The 15,550-nt window shown below is 46.3% G+C and overlaps 1 protein-coding gene across 2 annotated transcripts in view; it reads right to left on the bottom strand.

Annotated features, from left to right (window-relative positions):
- The window catches only part of PDS5B (PDS5, regulator of cohesion maintenance, homolog B (S. cerevisiae)), a 114,118-nt gene that overhangs the window by 5,975 nt on the left and 92,593 nt on the right, over positions 1-15,550 (bottom strand). The window contains exons 24-30 of one of the 2 annotated variants that reach the window (XM_006874362.1): positions 13,367-13,571; positions 11,367-11,481; positions 9,404-9,536; positions 8,919-9,038; positions 8,115-8,177; positions 7,236-7,381; positions 2,484-2,589 (exon numbers count right to left, since the gene is read on the bottom strand). In XM_006874362.1, coding sequence (XP_006874424.1) covers positions 2,484-2,589; positions 7,236-7,381; positions 8,115-8,177; positions 8,919-9,038; positions 9,404-9,536; positions 11,367-11,481; positions 13,367-13,571 — 888 coding nt within the window. Of the gene's footprint in view, positions 1-2,483; positions 2,590-7,231; positions 7,382-8,114; positions 8,178-8,918; positions 9,039-9,403; positions 9,537-11,366; positions 11,482-13,366; positions 13,572-15,550 lie in introns of both variants that reach the window. The other variant, XM_006874363.1, reaches the window with a different exon arrangement.

Raw genomic sequence — 15,550 nt, 5'->3', positions numbered from 1 at the left:
ATGCGCTGGACGGCGGTTCAAGCTCACCAGCTGCTCCTTGGAAACCTTATACAGGGTCACTATGGGTAGGAACCGACTCCACGGCACTTACCAACAACAGGTTTACGGCACAGTGCAGCACATGACAAAGTGTCAACAAAGCACACATAACTGTATCATTCATTCTGTTGCTGTAATGGTTGCTCCATGTAAGAAAATCCCATTTGCCCCAAGCATATAGCTGATACAAAGCAAACAATCACTACAGCAAACTTAGATTTATGTATGTGTGTGCAACTACCTCTCCACCTCCTTATAATTTTAGGCTACCAAGCTGAATTCTTAACTTTTCCCAATAGCGTCTCTTGTTTTGCTCTCAGAACATTAGAATAATTTGTCTTTTCTTTTTTCCTTGTTACGTATCTCTCACTTGTAACTCATGTCTTTCTGAATTAGTCAAACATCCTAGAACCATTTTAAACACCAGTGATGGCAGATAAGCTTACTTTGTACCTGGATTCTTACTAAGACGCTATAAGCATCTGTCTTTAGGATAAAATGACAATGATTATTGGTATAAAATAGAGAAAGCATGTGGCATGTTATAGAATGATCTTTCTGGTCTTAGTTTACGAACATCTGTCAGGAACAGAATTTTTTATTTTAGTTATATCTCCTTGGCATGATCTGAGATCATTCTCTGATTTTAGCATATTAATTGGCTTTACTTAATAAATGTCTTGGCATTAAACAATCCACACATACCAGGAGAGATAAAAAAGGAGCTATAAATCATCGGCTTTAATTTGCTAGCATTTATTTGGAGTACTTGCATATAAATTGAGTATCAATTACTGCTACTCAGAGACAGGGAGAGAAGAAGAAAAATTAAATTGAAACCATCACTTCTAATGTTAAAACCCTCCAGTTCTTTGTGATGTACAAAGTGTGGAGAAGGGGCTGGATTCTTGTGTGCTGCTGGGAAAGGCAGCTTTCTGGAGACAGATGTCGTGAGCACATTCGTTTCCTAAAGCACTCACCACACTCTAATCGCTGTTTCAGTCTGCGGAGCACTGCTAGAATAAGGGGCCAACCACAGCACTGAGAGTGGGCCAGTAGGCAGGGAAGACCTGCCTTCTGCAGCCCCTCGCAGCTGGAAATCTAAGGAACGGGACACAGCCGTATGTGCACACTAACTCCCATGCGGTGACATTTCAGACACTCTCCTCTAATCTGCGGTAACCCCCACTAACCCCCACAAGGGGGGTTCCAAGGAAACGATCTGAGAGCCAAAGGCACTTCTAGTAGTTAGGACCCAGCTCTGCAGTCTATGTGCTGCAGCCAACTGTGAAAAGCCTGCACTGCAAATTCTGCAGACAACTCCGCCGGAGCCGGGAGGCTGCCTGTACACAGACTTGCTGTGCACCGCTCCAAAAGGGGGAGCGCAATCCAGGATTCACAGGCTATAAACCCAGAAAAAGAATCCACACAAATCACACCTCCCTACTTTGGAGGGCGTCCGTGGGGCTGGGTATGGGAGAGGAACCATGAGGTAGTCACCGGGAACCTCTGATAACAGGCTTCCTTTCTGGCCAAGCTATTATGTCTGGGCTCTGCCTGGGTGACACTGTGCATAACAATCAGAATCAGCAGGGTGGGTTGTAGGGGTTTAGAGTAAGGCGGACCACTGGCCAGACTGGAAAACCAGTGAAGCTCCTGGCAGGGCTGATGCCAGCCCAGTGGAAGCCAGCATTTGATCAGTAATCCTCCACCCCTCTCAATAGACACATTGTCTCTTGCTTGTTTGGTAACCACTGAGGACCAACATTATTCATTGTAACAGTGATAAGATAGCAGCAAAACTGATTCCATTTGGTCTTATTCTGAGAAAACTTACCAGTTAAACATCCACATTTCACAGAGAAATTCTCTTGGGTTATTTAAGGATTGATTAGACCTTAACTAAAACATTCAAAGGAGCCGTTATTCAGGCTTCTTGGTTGTATTGGAATGCAGACAGAACTGTGTTCTCCGTCTGTACTAAAATCTGACCGACTTTGCCTTCAAATGACCAATAGAACTATCAAACTAGTTCTCATGGTTATTAAGGCCTGCAATCTGAACAAGGAGACATCTCCTACTGGACCCAGAGGCTCACTCAAGTAAGGAGAGGTTCCAGGAAGCAGCTAAGTGGAGACACCTTCAAGGGCCTGCCTGCCTTCTAGTCCCTTCTAAGGCGAAATCCAAACTGACTGTGCTCACACAAACAGACCAGTGAACACCAGAGATTTCCAAGCAGACCTACAACTGAAGGATTGCTAGTCAGAATGACAAGAATATAGCGATTCAATCAATGTTCACAGTAGGGAATAATGGTGAAATCACGTAAAAACATAGAACAATCAGAAGTCAGATCTGAGTGTAATGTGAAGGGGACTGTTCTCCACACAGTCACGATGTGTCGTCAGCAGCAAGGCCAGCAGTGTACAAAGCAAACAGCTCACCCTTCCAAGCTCAGAGTCATCTCTCTTGTCGCCTTTCTTGCCCGGCAGTGGAGAAGACATGGTGTAGTCCTCGTTCTCGCTGTGGTCCATCTCAGAACTGTCGAGCCTTTTAACACAGACATTTGTCATTGTTACTACAGCCCAATCACCTCAGGGGTCCATTCCTGCCCACTGAGCACCTTTAGAACATTACAGGGAGACACCTTGGTCCTGGCCAAGAGCCCCCAGCTGTACTCTAACGTAGTTCGGACGACGCCAACAAGCAGCAGCAGCACGGCTATTGTACTGGAACACACCAGGAAATCACAAAGCACAAGTTTAAGTTTCTCCTAAGTGTTCTTGAAATTTAAAGTCTTTAGGGGGCAGGAGAGAACATACCAAAGCAAATGGAAAGGTTTTGTCAGTAGGCGGACAGCCCGGTCTCTGGCCGTGTGTGCCCTGTCCACTGCTGCTTCTTCTGTAGCGGTACCGCTCAGCGGCACACAGACCACCCTCCCCTACAGACAGGCATCTAAGCACGAGTCCTCGGTCAGTTTTACTCACCACTCTGTCTTAGCAGTTGGGTCAATGCCTAGCACACAGCAGCCACCCTTCAGTAAACAGCTCAGTCCTCTGTCTTGGGTGAGCTCAGCCTTATCTGGTTTTGATATGAAGAAACTAGTTTGCAGCACAAATACTTGACCATTCTGATCAGAACCACAGCACTGATCTTGATAGAATGGGAGAGAAATGTGGAACAGAGCCTTCAACACCTAAAAAAATGCAGCAGTAGCCAGACCTACTGCACTGATTCAGACTGGAGGACTCCCTAAAGTCAGGGGTGGGGAAATTTCATCTGCCAAGGGCCATTTGGATACTAGTACCATCAATGAGTATCAACTAATGTTGCTACGAAAGCTTCTAGACTGATTGAATTTCAAATCCCACCTGCGGTGGCCGTGGCAGGACCAGACCACATGATGCTCCCCACCCATGCCCTAAGAAAACTACCCTGAGATACACTCTTCACACGAATTCCTGAGGTCCCCTTCTACTCCTTTCCCCTTTCAGGCTCTTGTCTATTTCTGATTTTTTTTTGCAGGTTTTGAATTGTGTCCAATGCTGTATCGATTCGATTTGATTGTTCCTGGAGATTTTTTTTTACTTCTTCCTTATTTTCCTCGACCCCTTTTCGGATTATTTGAATTTGTTTCCATATCATTCTTCTGAATTGCCTCTCAATCATATCCAAAACCCGCTCCTCCTCCTCTATAAAGCCTTTGTCTGTCTCCAGTTCATTTGCATCAGTCAGCTCCCCTCTTCTGTTTTTGGACAAGCTTCGATAAAGCTGATTCTTTCTTATTGGTCATGGTTATTGTTTTATTATTATTAATAATAATATGATCAGGAGATGGGCTGCCCTTTTCGTCTGTAATGTGTAGCAGATGTTGTTGGGTCTTGTCTTAAGTGGTGGAGTATTATGTTGTAGCTTGGCTATATGGCCACAATTGCTGCTTCTTCTTATGGGACGTAGGGAGGATAAATTCCCACCTCCAGGAGGGATGTGTAATCCAGAGGACTAAAAGCAGAGGTAATATAACTGCATGGACAGAAATCACCACATTGGAGCAGATAAGTGGCTTTGGTTAACTTTTTCTGTGCCCTGTCCCACCAGCACAGCTGCTGAAGGATCCCTGCTGCTAGCTAGGAGTGGGGGGAGGGGCTTAGATGCAGCGACAGATGGGGGATGATGGATGACATCAAAAAGCCGCCACCGACTTCCTCACACTCTCCGTGCGTGGGTGAGCTGCACCTGGCCGATTTTTATTGGGATATCAAGTCAGAGTAGGGAGACTTGGGGCGGGGGGAAGCTAGGTCGCCTCTTGCCCCCAACCCCTCACTGGAGACACCGCTTTCCAAACAGGCCGGCCCTGGCCCCGCCCTCTAAACTCTGCAGTTGCAGGAGCGACCCATGGACCCGCAGGCAAGAGTCCCAAAATCCGTGTCTTCCTTTATCCTTATTAGCACAATTTCTCAAAAATGTGAGTTCAGGAGACTTTATGATATTTTAAAAGCCGTGGGACTGGTATATGAACGTTTCCTTTATGAGATCCCACTCGTTTTTCCCCAGAGCCCCGACCCTACCTTACTTCCCTGGCTGACCTGTACCAGAAGCCTGAGGTCCCCTTCTAGCTAAGTGACCAAGTGGCTCACAAAGGGGCATCAGCTGTAAGTGCTGGGCCCTTTAACAGTCACCTCTATGAGGGCAAATTGTCAACAAGGACTTTCAGATGAGATGGCACAGAGCAGGGATCCAGAGTGGATATCATGAAAATGTTCACGTTTTTGTGAAGCACGCAGCCGATGTCTCTGAATGCGTTGTGTGGAGGCTGTTGAATGGGAGTCTAAACTGATGTGCCAATCTTCACTGAAAACACCGCACACAAAATTCGTTTTTAATTTACGTACTGTTGAACCTCAGTCTTGTTCCTTAACCTTGAAGTCACTGTGAACCCTAGACTCATATATAGGAGAGCCTAGCCAACAAGTTACTGGAATCCTAGTAGCTCGCCTACCCCGAGCTAGGTCACGGCGGATCTCTCTGGAACGCCAATGGCAGCATTGTCTTCTCAGGGCTCAGGCCAACTTCCATAATGGATCATCACAGAGACGCCACCAACAGGATCACAGAGCCTGACTGCTTGGAGAGCATCCCATCCTCTGGAGGAGCTCCAAGCTTCTTAGTGGCTTCACAACCTCAACCCTGGCTCTGCCACAGGCCAATCTCTTCAGAGCACAAATCAAACCATCAGACTTTACAACAGTAACTTCTAGTTGCTCTTCAATTGAAATCCAAACTCCTTACTTTGGCCCATGACATCCAAACATAATCTGTCACATAACTTAATCTCTAACTAATTTAAAAATTGCAGTCCTGGTATGGCGCTGAGGGTTAATGCACTGGACTGCAAAGTCAGCTTTAAGTGCAAGGTTGGCGGTTCAAACTCACCAACTGCTTCTTAGAAACCCTACACGAAGCCGCTATGGGTTGGAACTGACTCGACAGTATTTAACAACAATTACTTGAGACTGGCAGCCATAGGTTCTGGGTAACAACAGGAGACAAACACAGCAGTGCAGTGGCAAAGACTTTGAGGTGAAGGCTCCAATCTCTAAACAGGGGCCAACAGAGTTCCATGTGCAATAGCGAAGTGGCCGCAGAAGCAGTTTGAGATGACTGTCTAGCAACAACACATGCAGTAAGAAGGATGTTCTTCTTGTGAAGTGCCATCGAGTCGGTTCCAACCCATAATGACCCTGCAGAGGGTTTCCCAGGAGCAGCTGGTGAGCTTCAACCAACGACATTGCTGTTCAAACGGCTTTGCAATCTGGCGCATTAACCCACAGCGCCACACCAGGACAGAAGAATAGCAATGAACAAACAGCGTAGTGGTGACAAATCAGGCTGCTAGGCTTGGGGTCAGCGGTTAGAAACTATCAGTGGTTCCGCAGAAAAAAGATGAGGTTTCTGTTCCCATGAAGACTTACAGCCTCCGAAACCCTGTACAGGGTCACTGTGAGTCGGAACCATCTCCACAGCACATAACCACCAACCACTAATTAAAGAGAGAAAACTAAAGAATGACAGTAGGAAAGAGAAGGACAAAACATTGTTTCAAAAACACACAATTTGTCAAAACTTAGCAACTGAACATACACAGATAAGGGGAAGAGGCCAGACACTCCTGAGGTTTTTGTCTAGTCGACCGGGTGAATTCGATCATCTTTAGTTGTAACTGGGAATTCAAGGTGAAACCCCATGACTAAAGGCAATAAAGCACATGGGAAGGCCACCCACTAGACAATGTCCTGTTGGCAAGCACAGCTGACAGCCCTAGGGCAGCAAGCAGTCCAGGAGGATCTACAAAGAGCACAGTGACAGTGGACCCGAATGCACCTTGGTCTCCATGTACTCTGCATTAGGAAACAACCCACTCACGCAAGGACTATGAAAACAAGTTTTGGAACGTGTCCCTCCCGGCCTCACTGATTGGTCACGAACTGTGGCAGTGGCAGCGTGGGCTTCCAGAATGACTTAGGCAAGTTCATCAGGAGAGCCCATCTGGACGTTTGTACAAATGCTCTGCTGCCCACAAATGGTGTGCTGAGCACTTATACCAAAGGGAGGGAAGTGTGATTCGATTTCAAAGTATGCTTTTAAAACTAGTTTTTTATAAAAAGTAAAACATGTCTAAAGATGTACATAGAAAGAAAACTGAGCCTGCACCCGAGGATGAAACGAGCTCCCCCTCTTACACCAGATGAGCACACTCACTGTTTCGGTGTCGTGTATTAACGACAACCTTCCTATAATCTACACAGATACCACATGTAAACATAAACACAAAGCTACTTTACAAACTCGGGGAGGATCCCTAAACCTGCATCTGCTCAGACCTCACCGTTTACACGACCACCTGGTCCCACCGCATGCCATGCCACACCGTTCAACAATCCACCCAGGGCCGGATACTTTGGTTGGAAACGAGCTGTTACCAAATACCATGGACACCCACAGAGGACCCACACAAACTACACTGTGAGTGCCTAAAGCTGGGTACCGACCTAATGAGCAAGTAATACAGTCTGAGCTTGAGAGTGGCTGTCAAGGTCAAGTGTGAATGGGAAACCATGGGCTAAGCCCCATTCACCGACACTGAACGCCTTGGACCCCATAGTTTCAATCTTTGGGGCTCTGGCGTCTGTACGCACCGTCCTTTGACTCGGCCAGGAGAGCTGGGGTTGGAGCTGCTGCTGGCATTGCTCACAGTCTCCATCCGTGATGACTTGGTCTGAGACTGCTTGCCTGCTGATGAAAGTGGCTTGTTCACAGCTCCAAGAACGTTGGGTGTTTTGGGCTGAAACAAGAAAGGCCAACTAAGACACAGACATAAAACCCTATCATCACACGTCTGTCAAGGCACTGCCAGAGCAATCATGCAAACTGCGGCTATCCTTACAGACAACTGAGGGCTACAGGTCAAGCATCATCACTTGAGCCAAGTGGAAACAGTGTTGACGGCGAAACAATCCCATCATGACTTTAGCTCTCTGGAGGAAATGCTTATGTAGAAAGTGAGAATGAAAGAAAAGTACAGTCAACTCTTGCTGTTCAGCATGAGCGGTACCTTTTTATCTGTAGATTTTGATGTTGATATTTGAATATAGAAGTCTAAGAAGTGAGACCTCCTGGGCTTTATGACAAAGCTGAAGTGTAAGTTTTGCCCATCAGTTTGTGTGTCAATTGTGTATGTTGTTGTTGTTCAGTGCCGTTGAGCCGGTTCCAACAGCCACCCTGGATAGTGCTTCCAGGTTGCACATCTTTGCTGGAGCAGAAAGCCTCCTCTTTCTCCTGTGGGCCCAAACTGCTGACCTTGTGGTTTGCAGTCCAGTGCTTACCCTGCAAAGTCACTGTGCTCCCCAGCTTGCATACAGTAAACCAAGAAATTTTTTTACAGGTAAATCCTGATTTTTTTTTTTTCTTCCTAGAGATACATACACGTTCAAAAAAGAAAGAGCCTAGCATGCCACGGGGACACTGACTGAGACAAACCACCACACAAAGGAACATTAAGGCTTCTCAAGACGTACTTTTCCAGGTGTGAAGAACGATTTCATTTCTGGAGGCAGGTAATTTTTGGTGTTACTGAAGTTCTACAAGCAAGGGCAAAGAGAGGAGTTAGTTAATACTGGAAAACTCTTATCAACACAGCAATTCAAATGGAACAGAATACAGAGCAAGTTTTCATTTTCTTTCATCAACAGTTAAAGCATTAATTTTGGTCACTGGGTTTAAGTGCTGTAATGAGCACGCTGACCAAGGTTAACAAAAGTCACTGGAGTGCGACCTTGCTGGAACCCTACACGCCGCTCAGAAGTCGCTGCTGACAGACACTGAGCTCCATGGACCAGACTGGGTAGACCCCTGGCATCTTGCTCAGTCCAAGGGGAAAGCTGAAACACAGACTGACGCTTCTGGCTACTGGGTGGATCCACAAGGCTGCTCTCTCTTGCCACTGGTTATTTCAGAGGGTCAGTCAGTGTCCTGCAAGACCGTAATTGGTATTTTACTTTTTTTTTAAAGTAAGAAGGTAGTGATGTTTTCCAGAACTCTTGGTTACCAAATATGCTTAGGCGTGATACGACTCTCTAAGAGGGAATCTGGGAAAATGTCTGTTTACACAGCGTACAACACTTGAGTTTCTTGTGAATGGTTTGGGGACGTACTTATGGTCTATCCTCAGTTTATCTCTTCAGAGTCAGTTGTAAACCCCAAACAGGGGCTTGTGACATCAGACTACTGCTATCCACAATCTCCTTCCCATTCGGGGTCACACGGTCTATGACACTTTTGTCTCCCTCTCCCCACACACAAGCAGGGCCGAGTCCCCCTACCTTGTCGGGCTGGGTGAAGAAGCGTGCGGGCAGAACGGGATCTTTGGGGGACTCCAGGCTGTAGGTGGTGCTCTTGGACACAATGATGTTCATGGCAATGTCACAGACTGTGTACAGCTTCTGCGGTAATAGAAACATCGTCGGTACTTACCGTGCCACCTCAAACCCCCAAGCAAGCACCCCACCGGAGTCAATTCTGACTCACAGCAACCCTCTGGCCCCCACGGAGGGAGTGGCTGGTGGGTCTGACCTGCTAACCTTGCAGTCAGTAGCCCAATGCCTAACCCACAGCTTTCCTGTAGTTGGCGCCTTGGGCTCTGTATGTTAGGGGTAATTCTAGAACACGCATCCAACGTAACTGGAAAACTAACGAACTATTATCAGTGTAAGTAAATGTCTTACTATAAATGATATCGGTGCTTCCAACCCCAAACCTGAATCTTTAAACCAACACAGAACCATGATTATCACAAAGAACTGCGTACTTCGTTCATCTTTGTGTCATCTGGTCCTTGGGCATCTTTTGTTTGTTTGATATTTTCAACCATCTTTCGGATAAACGCATGACTGTTATTTTCGTTTTTAGCCATTAGTATTTCCAGAACAAACCAAAGACATCTTTAAAGCAAAAACAAGAGAATATTAAAGAAGAAAAAAAGAGACTCTTTTGTTAAATACTGACACAATAATTCTAAGTATCAATATAATGTACCTAGATTATAACTTGGGGGGTAGATTAAGAAGAAATAGCTACAAATCATCAGGGGGAGGAGGTAAGAGCTGCCTCCACATGATGACAGGTTAGCCAGCTACGTATGAGTGTGGCTCTCACAGGCTTTCCCAGGAACAGTAATGACAAAGAGAATGAAGTGACCCGAACCCTGAGTCCTGGCAGCTGATTCTGACCCAGGGAAGAAAGCCTCCTTCTTGGCGCCGAGACTGTCACTCTTCATGGAAGCACACAGCCTCATCTCTCTCCCTCGGAGCAGTAGGTGGGTTTGAACTGCCAACCTTGTAGCTAGCAGCCCCACACTTAATCCACAGTGCCACCAGGGCTCCTCATGAATAGAGTGGCCTCAGCTGACTACCAAGAAGTCTTCAATGCAACATGCTATCCTACTCCATCACTAAGCATCTTTGTCAATAAATCAGACAAGAAAAAAATTTTTAAAGATAAAAATTAAGAAAGAGCTCTAGTATCCCAGTTTTAAGGTTAATTACAAACAAGTCTCAGAAAGAGAGAAAGGGGCAAAGTGACGCAGAGAAGAAGAGAAGGGGACAGGGGGCTCGTGTTCTAAGGGAAAGGTTTCAGATTAAAGGTGTGTGTGTGTGGCACGTTCTTCTGGGGGTTCACTGTACTCTGGCTCTTTGGAAATATAGCCAGAAATGTCCAGTAAATCCCAAAGACTGTTTTATGTCAAAGGCCAGTGTTCTGACAAAGTAGGAGAGCTTTTGCTGTAAGACAGAACTTCCTTTGAGAGACTCTGCTTATTTTTAAAATGGAAAACAGCGGTGAAAGGAGAGTAACAGATCACTGCTTTGTGTGGGGAGTTATTAGAAATTTGATTTTATTTTTCTTGAGGTATCTTAATTATTTTCCTATAAAGCACATTATTTTAGTCAAATTCACAGAGGTTATTCTTCATGGTAACAGCAAGAGGGCCGGTTCTCCCACTTTTTTTAAGCAACGATTCTAAGAACCACGGATCTCCTACTCTGCACCTAAACAGTCGTCTTTCCTGTCTCTCAGCCATACTCTAAGGGAAAGACAAGAGTCATCTTCTCCAGAGGATCGCCGAGGAGGGGGGTAGTGGGAGGTGTTCCCTGGTTACCACCTCAGCCATGAGTCAAACAGGTCGCTCTCTCTTCCTTGGAAAGTTACCTCAAAGGAAAATTGTCTTACTATGTGTGCAGACCAGTGTATGAATTCACCTCACAGGGCTGTACACAGAGCTTTAGGAGAAAATGAGAAAAGCTGCTGAACTGCTTCAGTACAAAAGAAACCACAGACTGCTAGGGAACCAGAACTACCCGCTCCGCTGCCTTCGAGTCAGTCCCGACTCACAGTGACCCTCTGGGGCAGAGGTGAACTGTACACGTTCAAAGGAGCAGACTGACTCATCACTCTCCTGACGAGCTCATGGTGGGTTCCAACTGCTGACTTTTCAGTTAGGAGCCCAACACCTAAGCCTCTGAGCAGCTAGGATTCTTTAGAAAAAAAATGAGTGTGCTGAGTGAAATTCAGGGAAAATACTTAAGAAATCATGTGAAGCAATGGTACGAGGCAAGACACAGAAAAGAGCCAATAGAGGATGAAGACCCTTACACTCCAAAGAAAAGGAAAACAGCTAATATTAAGACATTCAATTGTAGTGAAGATGCTGAGATCAGCGGGAAAGCGGGAAACAACTTTCAGAAATAAGAACAAAGCGGGCCAGGGTGGCTTACTCTTTAACATCTTTCAGTTGTTCGATATCCTGTACTTTGACGTAATCTGGGTCATGAGCCAAAAGGTGAATTGTATATGGCACCACATACTCTGGTAGAAGAGAGAGTAATTTTTCTGAAAAAGAAAAAAAACAAAACACAACCAAATTAATTTGTTTGCACTCTCTCTTGTGCTCGGATTCTGTATTTCCTGCCTCCTAAACCACGACTGGGAGCAAATGGTGCTGAGGCAACATCACAGACTGAGCAGTTTATCCACCCCCCACCCACCCACCACAGCCCACTCAACACAACACTCCCGTTTCCACATAGAAACAGTGACCGAAACGGGCTCCACGTACAACTGACAGACTCAACAACCACTTTTCCTGGGGTTATAAGGCTATGCTGAAAGATTTAAAATAAGACTTTGACGACATGATCATCAGGAAGGGCCAGTACTAAGAGAAGGACACCATGCTTGGTCAAGTGGAAGCGAACAAGAGAAAGACCCCCAACGAGATGGACTGGCACAGGGGCAGTAGCAACGGGCTCGAGTGTGGCAACAACTGTGATTTTGGCCCAGGACCAGGCAGAGTTTCCTTCTGTTGTGCATAGGGTCGTTTTGAGTCGGTACCAACTTGACGGCACCTAACAACAACAACAACATCATCAGTTGTTACAGTACAAAAATAGAAGACAGATATAAAAGAATAGACTTATATACATTTCTGGTGATTTTGGTTATGTGCCACGGAGTCGGTTCTGACTCACAGCGACCCTGCACAGGGTTTCCAAGGCTATCAAGCTTTACGGGAGCATAACGCCTCATCTTTCTCCCGCAGAGCAGCTAGTAGTTTCGAACTGCTGACCTTGCGGTTCGCAGCCGGATTCGTAACCACTACGCTACCAGAGCTCCTTAAGAGATAATTTCTTAGGTAAAATTAATTTATCCCCCTTCAGATTTGTTGAAGAAACTAGCACATCCCTCAAGAGGTCACTGGTGATCCTAAGGAGCTTTCATAAAGGGTGTTCTAAAGACCAGGGCCAATAGTAATGATGATTCCTTTCATAGTTGCTATTTTCACAGTAAAGTCTCACATCCAATGTTAAACCGGAAGTTCAGTGACCAAGTTATACACATCCATAAAAACTAGCTCCCCTGCAGCTGAGCCAGCCCAGGGTCCCAGCACCCTTCCTCGCAGGAAGCCCAAGGCTGTGAACCTTTACAGAACAGATCAACACAGCTTTCTCCCATGGAGAAGGGTGGGTTCCAACCACCAACATCTGGTTAGCAGCTGAGCCCTTGACCCCTGAGGCGGGTCCAAGGCCGGGCGGTGGCCTCTAAATATCCAACGGAAGTACAACAGGGGTGGAGAGACCAGATGTTGAAGACATCTGGAGGAGGAGCTAACGGCCTCGGAGACTGACGAGAGACAAGAGAACGGCAGGAAGGAGAAGCGGACAGACGTTCCCACTGTCGCTCAGTTGATGCCAAGTGGCCTGGTCCGGCAGACTAGCCAGACCCCACAACCTGGACCCCAGATGCCCATCACGTGTGGCTGTCTGGACAGACAGTTCAATGAATCTGAACCCAAGGAGTTCCTTGTGTGTGAAACAGTGTGTCCCCGTCTTTCTTATGGGGTTGTGAGGCTCTCAACCTAGAGCAGAAACCTGGGCTGTTCTCCAACTAGAAGACAGGGCTTGGAAAATTCCTCAAAACATAAATGCTCTTGTCTTCTATTCAAGTGCCTTTAGGGTCACGTGCTGTTCCTCGGCCCTACCTCAGGCCCACGAGGGTTGTATCCAGGGGGATATTTAAAGGCCCCATACCCTGGTATTTCCAAAACTGAACTTTTCCAGGGGAAAGCAGACGCAAAATGACAAGGAGTGGACTTGTCTCAGGAACAATGGAGCAGGAGATACTGGAGCTTTCCCTCGGACTTCGGAAGCCTCTCGTGGTAAAGCCTTACTAGGCCACTTGGCAGGGCGAGCACCCACCCAGCGTGCCGGGTGCTTACCGCTCACTGCTGCATGCTGCTTCAGGTACTCGCGCCTGACATTGATGTTCTTCACCAGACACTGCCTGGCATGTGCACGCCGCTCCTTCACGGGGTCTTTGGCACAGAGCGCGCAGATAGCCATGTATTCAAGCGGAAGCCGCAATCGCGAGAGGCCTTTGTGGAGCTTCTGGGCAAACACTTGTCTGACTTGATAGCACTCGTCCTGCGGAGACACAAGTAGCCCAGGAAGGTCGTCAGGGCAGTGAGGGCAATGGGACACACAACCTGCGGGTTGGTCACACACACAGCAGGGCAGCTGGCAGCATTTCACCCACCACGCCACGGGCCACTTACAGGGGACCACTCATAGGTGGTGGAAGTGACTGGATGCACTATTTCAACCAAACTAGTAAGTCCAAGGGGCCTCCATAGGGTTTGTGGGAAAATGGAATGTTTCCACTAACTTTTTGAAGGCCCCTCTCCCCCATATAAATGCATGTTCACTTAAACAAACAAGACACAAAAGATGGGGAAAAGCTTAAACACAAGTTGCTTCATCTACAAAAAGTCTGTAGAAACATCCCCTTTTCCAGGAATGTTCGGAAGCTCCTCACATGGCCTTTTGCTTTACTGTCTAGAATTCTAACCAGTAAGTGGCTAAATCTAAGGGGGAGAAAGGAAAAGGATACAGCAAAGCTTTCTCCCCCAAGAAAAAATTCCAATCCAAGTTTTCAGCCACTTCTGACAGTAAAACTCATGTTAGGAGAGTACGACCAGAAAAGGCAGAAGTCAGAGTAGCAGCAGTAAAGGGTCAGAACAAGCAAAGCCCAAGGTGATTCACACTCTCAGGTCTAAGAGATGTCAGTCAGACCTACTGAGAACTGACTGAATGAAGCGCTCCTTGCCTGGAGAGAGTAGATTTGTCAAGATCATGATCTACTTACAGTCAGGGAACATACACGTTTAGCATCTGAAATCGGGTCAGAGACCTCAGAAACAAAAACTTCATGTTGCTGGCATAAGAGACATGGATACAGAAGCCGAGAGGACCAGAAAAGTATGTAAGTGGGGACCGTGGTCACGGACAGAGCCCCACAAACACGCACAAAGGAAAAAGCCAAGCCAGCGCAGGTCGTCTGAGAAGACCTACAAAGTGCTTCAAAAACCCAGGAGACATGTGCAGCATAGCCAATCAAAGAGAGAGACGGACAATGAGTCAATGATCCAGGGTGGGCACAGACAAGAGCTTAAAGCAGTAACAGTGTGAGTCACGGAGGGGGGAGGGTGCGGCGGGGCTGGAGGGGACAGAGACAAAGGGCAGGTCACTGCCAGAGGCTCAGAGGACCAGCAGAAACCTTAAGTTGTAGAGTTGTAGGAAACTGGTAATAATCAACTTTGAAAAATTAACACATATTCCACAGGAAACAGAATTCCAAAACAACCTAAAATTTTCAGTAATTTGAACTTTCACCTTGGGAACTTAGTGGCTGAGGTGGCACTGTATTACAAATGGCGCTAGAAAAGAGTCCAAGAAATTAATAAGCATGGCTTCTTACACATGCACGGTGGAGGCTCACAGGACATTTCAAACAAAGCTCATATCATTTTATGTATTTTCATTATTCCCTGGTTTTTGAAACCCTTTCTAGTCAATAATGACAGCACCAATAGCCTAAGAAAACAGCAGAGTAAGAATCTGACGAATCAGTTGTTGCGGTTGTTGCAGAGAGCCCTCAAGTCAGTTCCAACTAACAAGGATCCTGGGTAGGATTGCTGAAGCTGTAAATCTGCGGGAGCAAAAAGCCTCATCTCATTTCCTTCCCTCAGAGCGGCTGGTGGGCGCAAACTGCTGATCTCATGGTTAGTAGTCCAGTGCTTATCCTACAAAGCCACCGAGTTCTCTGATATAAAGCAACAGACTGCAAGCAGATTGCAACTATCATCGATGTAAGACTGTCATAATGCCATTTTATATATATGAGAGGGCGTCAAAAAAAAAGTTTGTGGAAAACTGGAATTAAACAGTAGAGGAGTGTTTCCACAAAGTTCTTACAGACCCCTTGTATATTTAAAAAAAAAATGTTTTTTTTTTTAATGTTTTATTGTGAATGATGTGATAGTTTACATGGGAAAACATTAGTTTTACATTCATTCTATCGTATATCATTTCATTGCCACGGTTAAAATCCCCTCCATACAATC

Source organism: Chrysochloris asiatica, unplaced genomic scaffold, assembly GCF_000296735.1.
Source record: "Chrysochloris asiatica unplaced genomic scaffold, ChrAsi1.0 scaffold00272, whole genome shotgun sequence".
In the NCBI taxonomy this organism is placed as follows: Eukaryota; Metazoa; Chordata; class Mammalia; order Afrosoricida; family Chrysochloridae; genus Chrysochloris; species Chrysochloris asiatica.
Note: the sequence above shows the minus strand (reverse complement) of the source record. Positions and strands in the feature narration are given on the sequence as shown.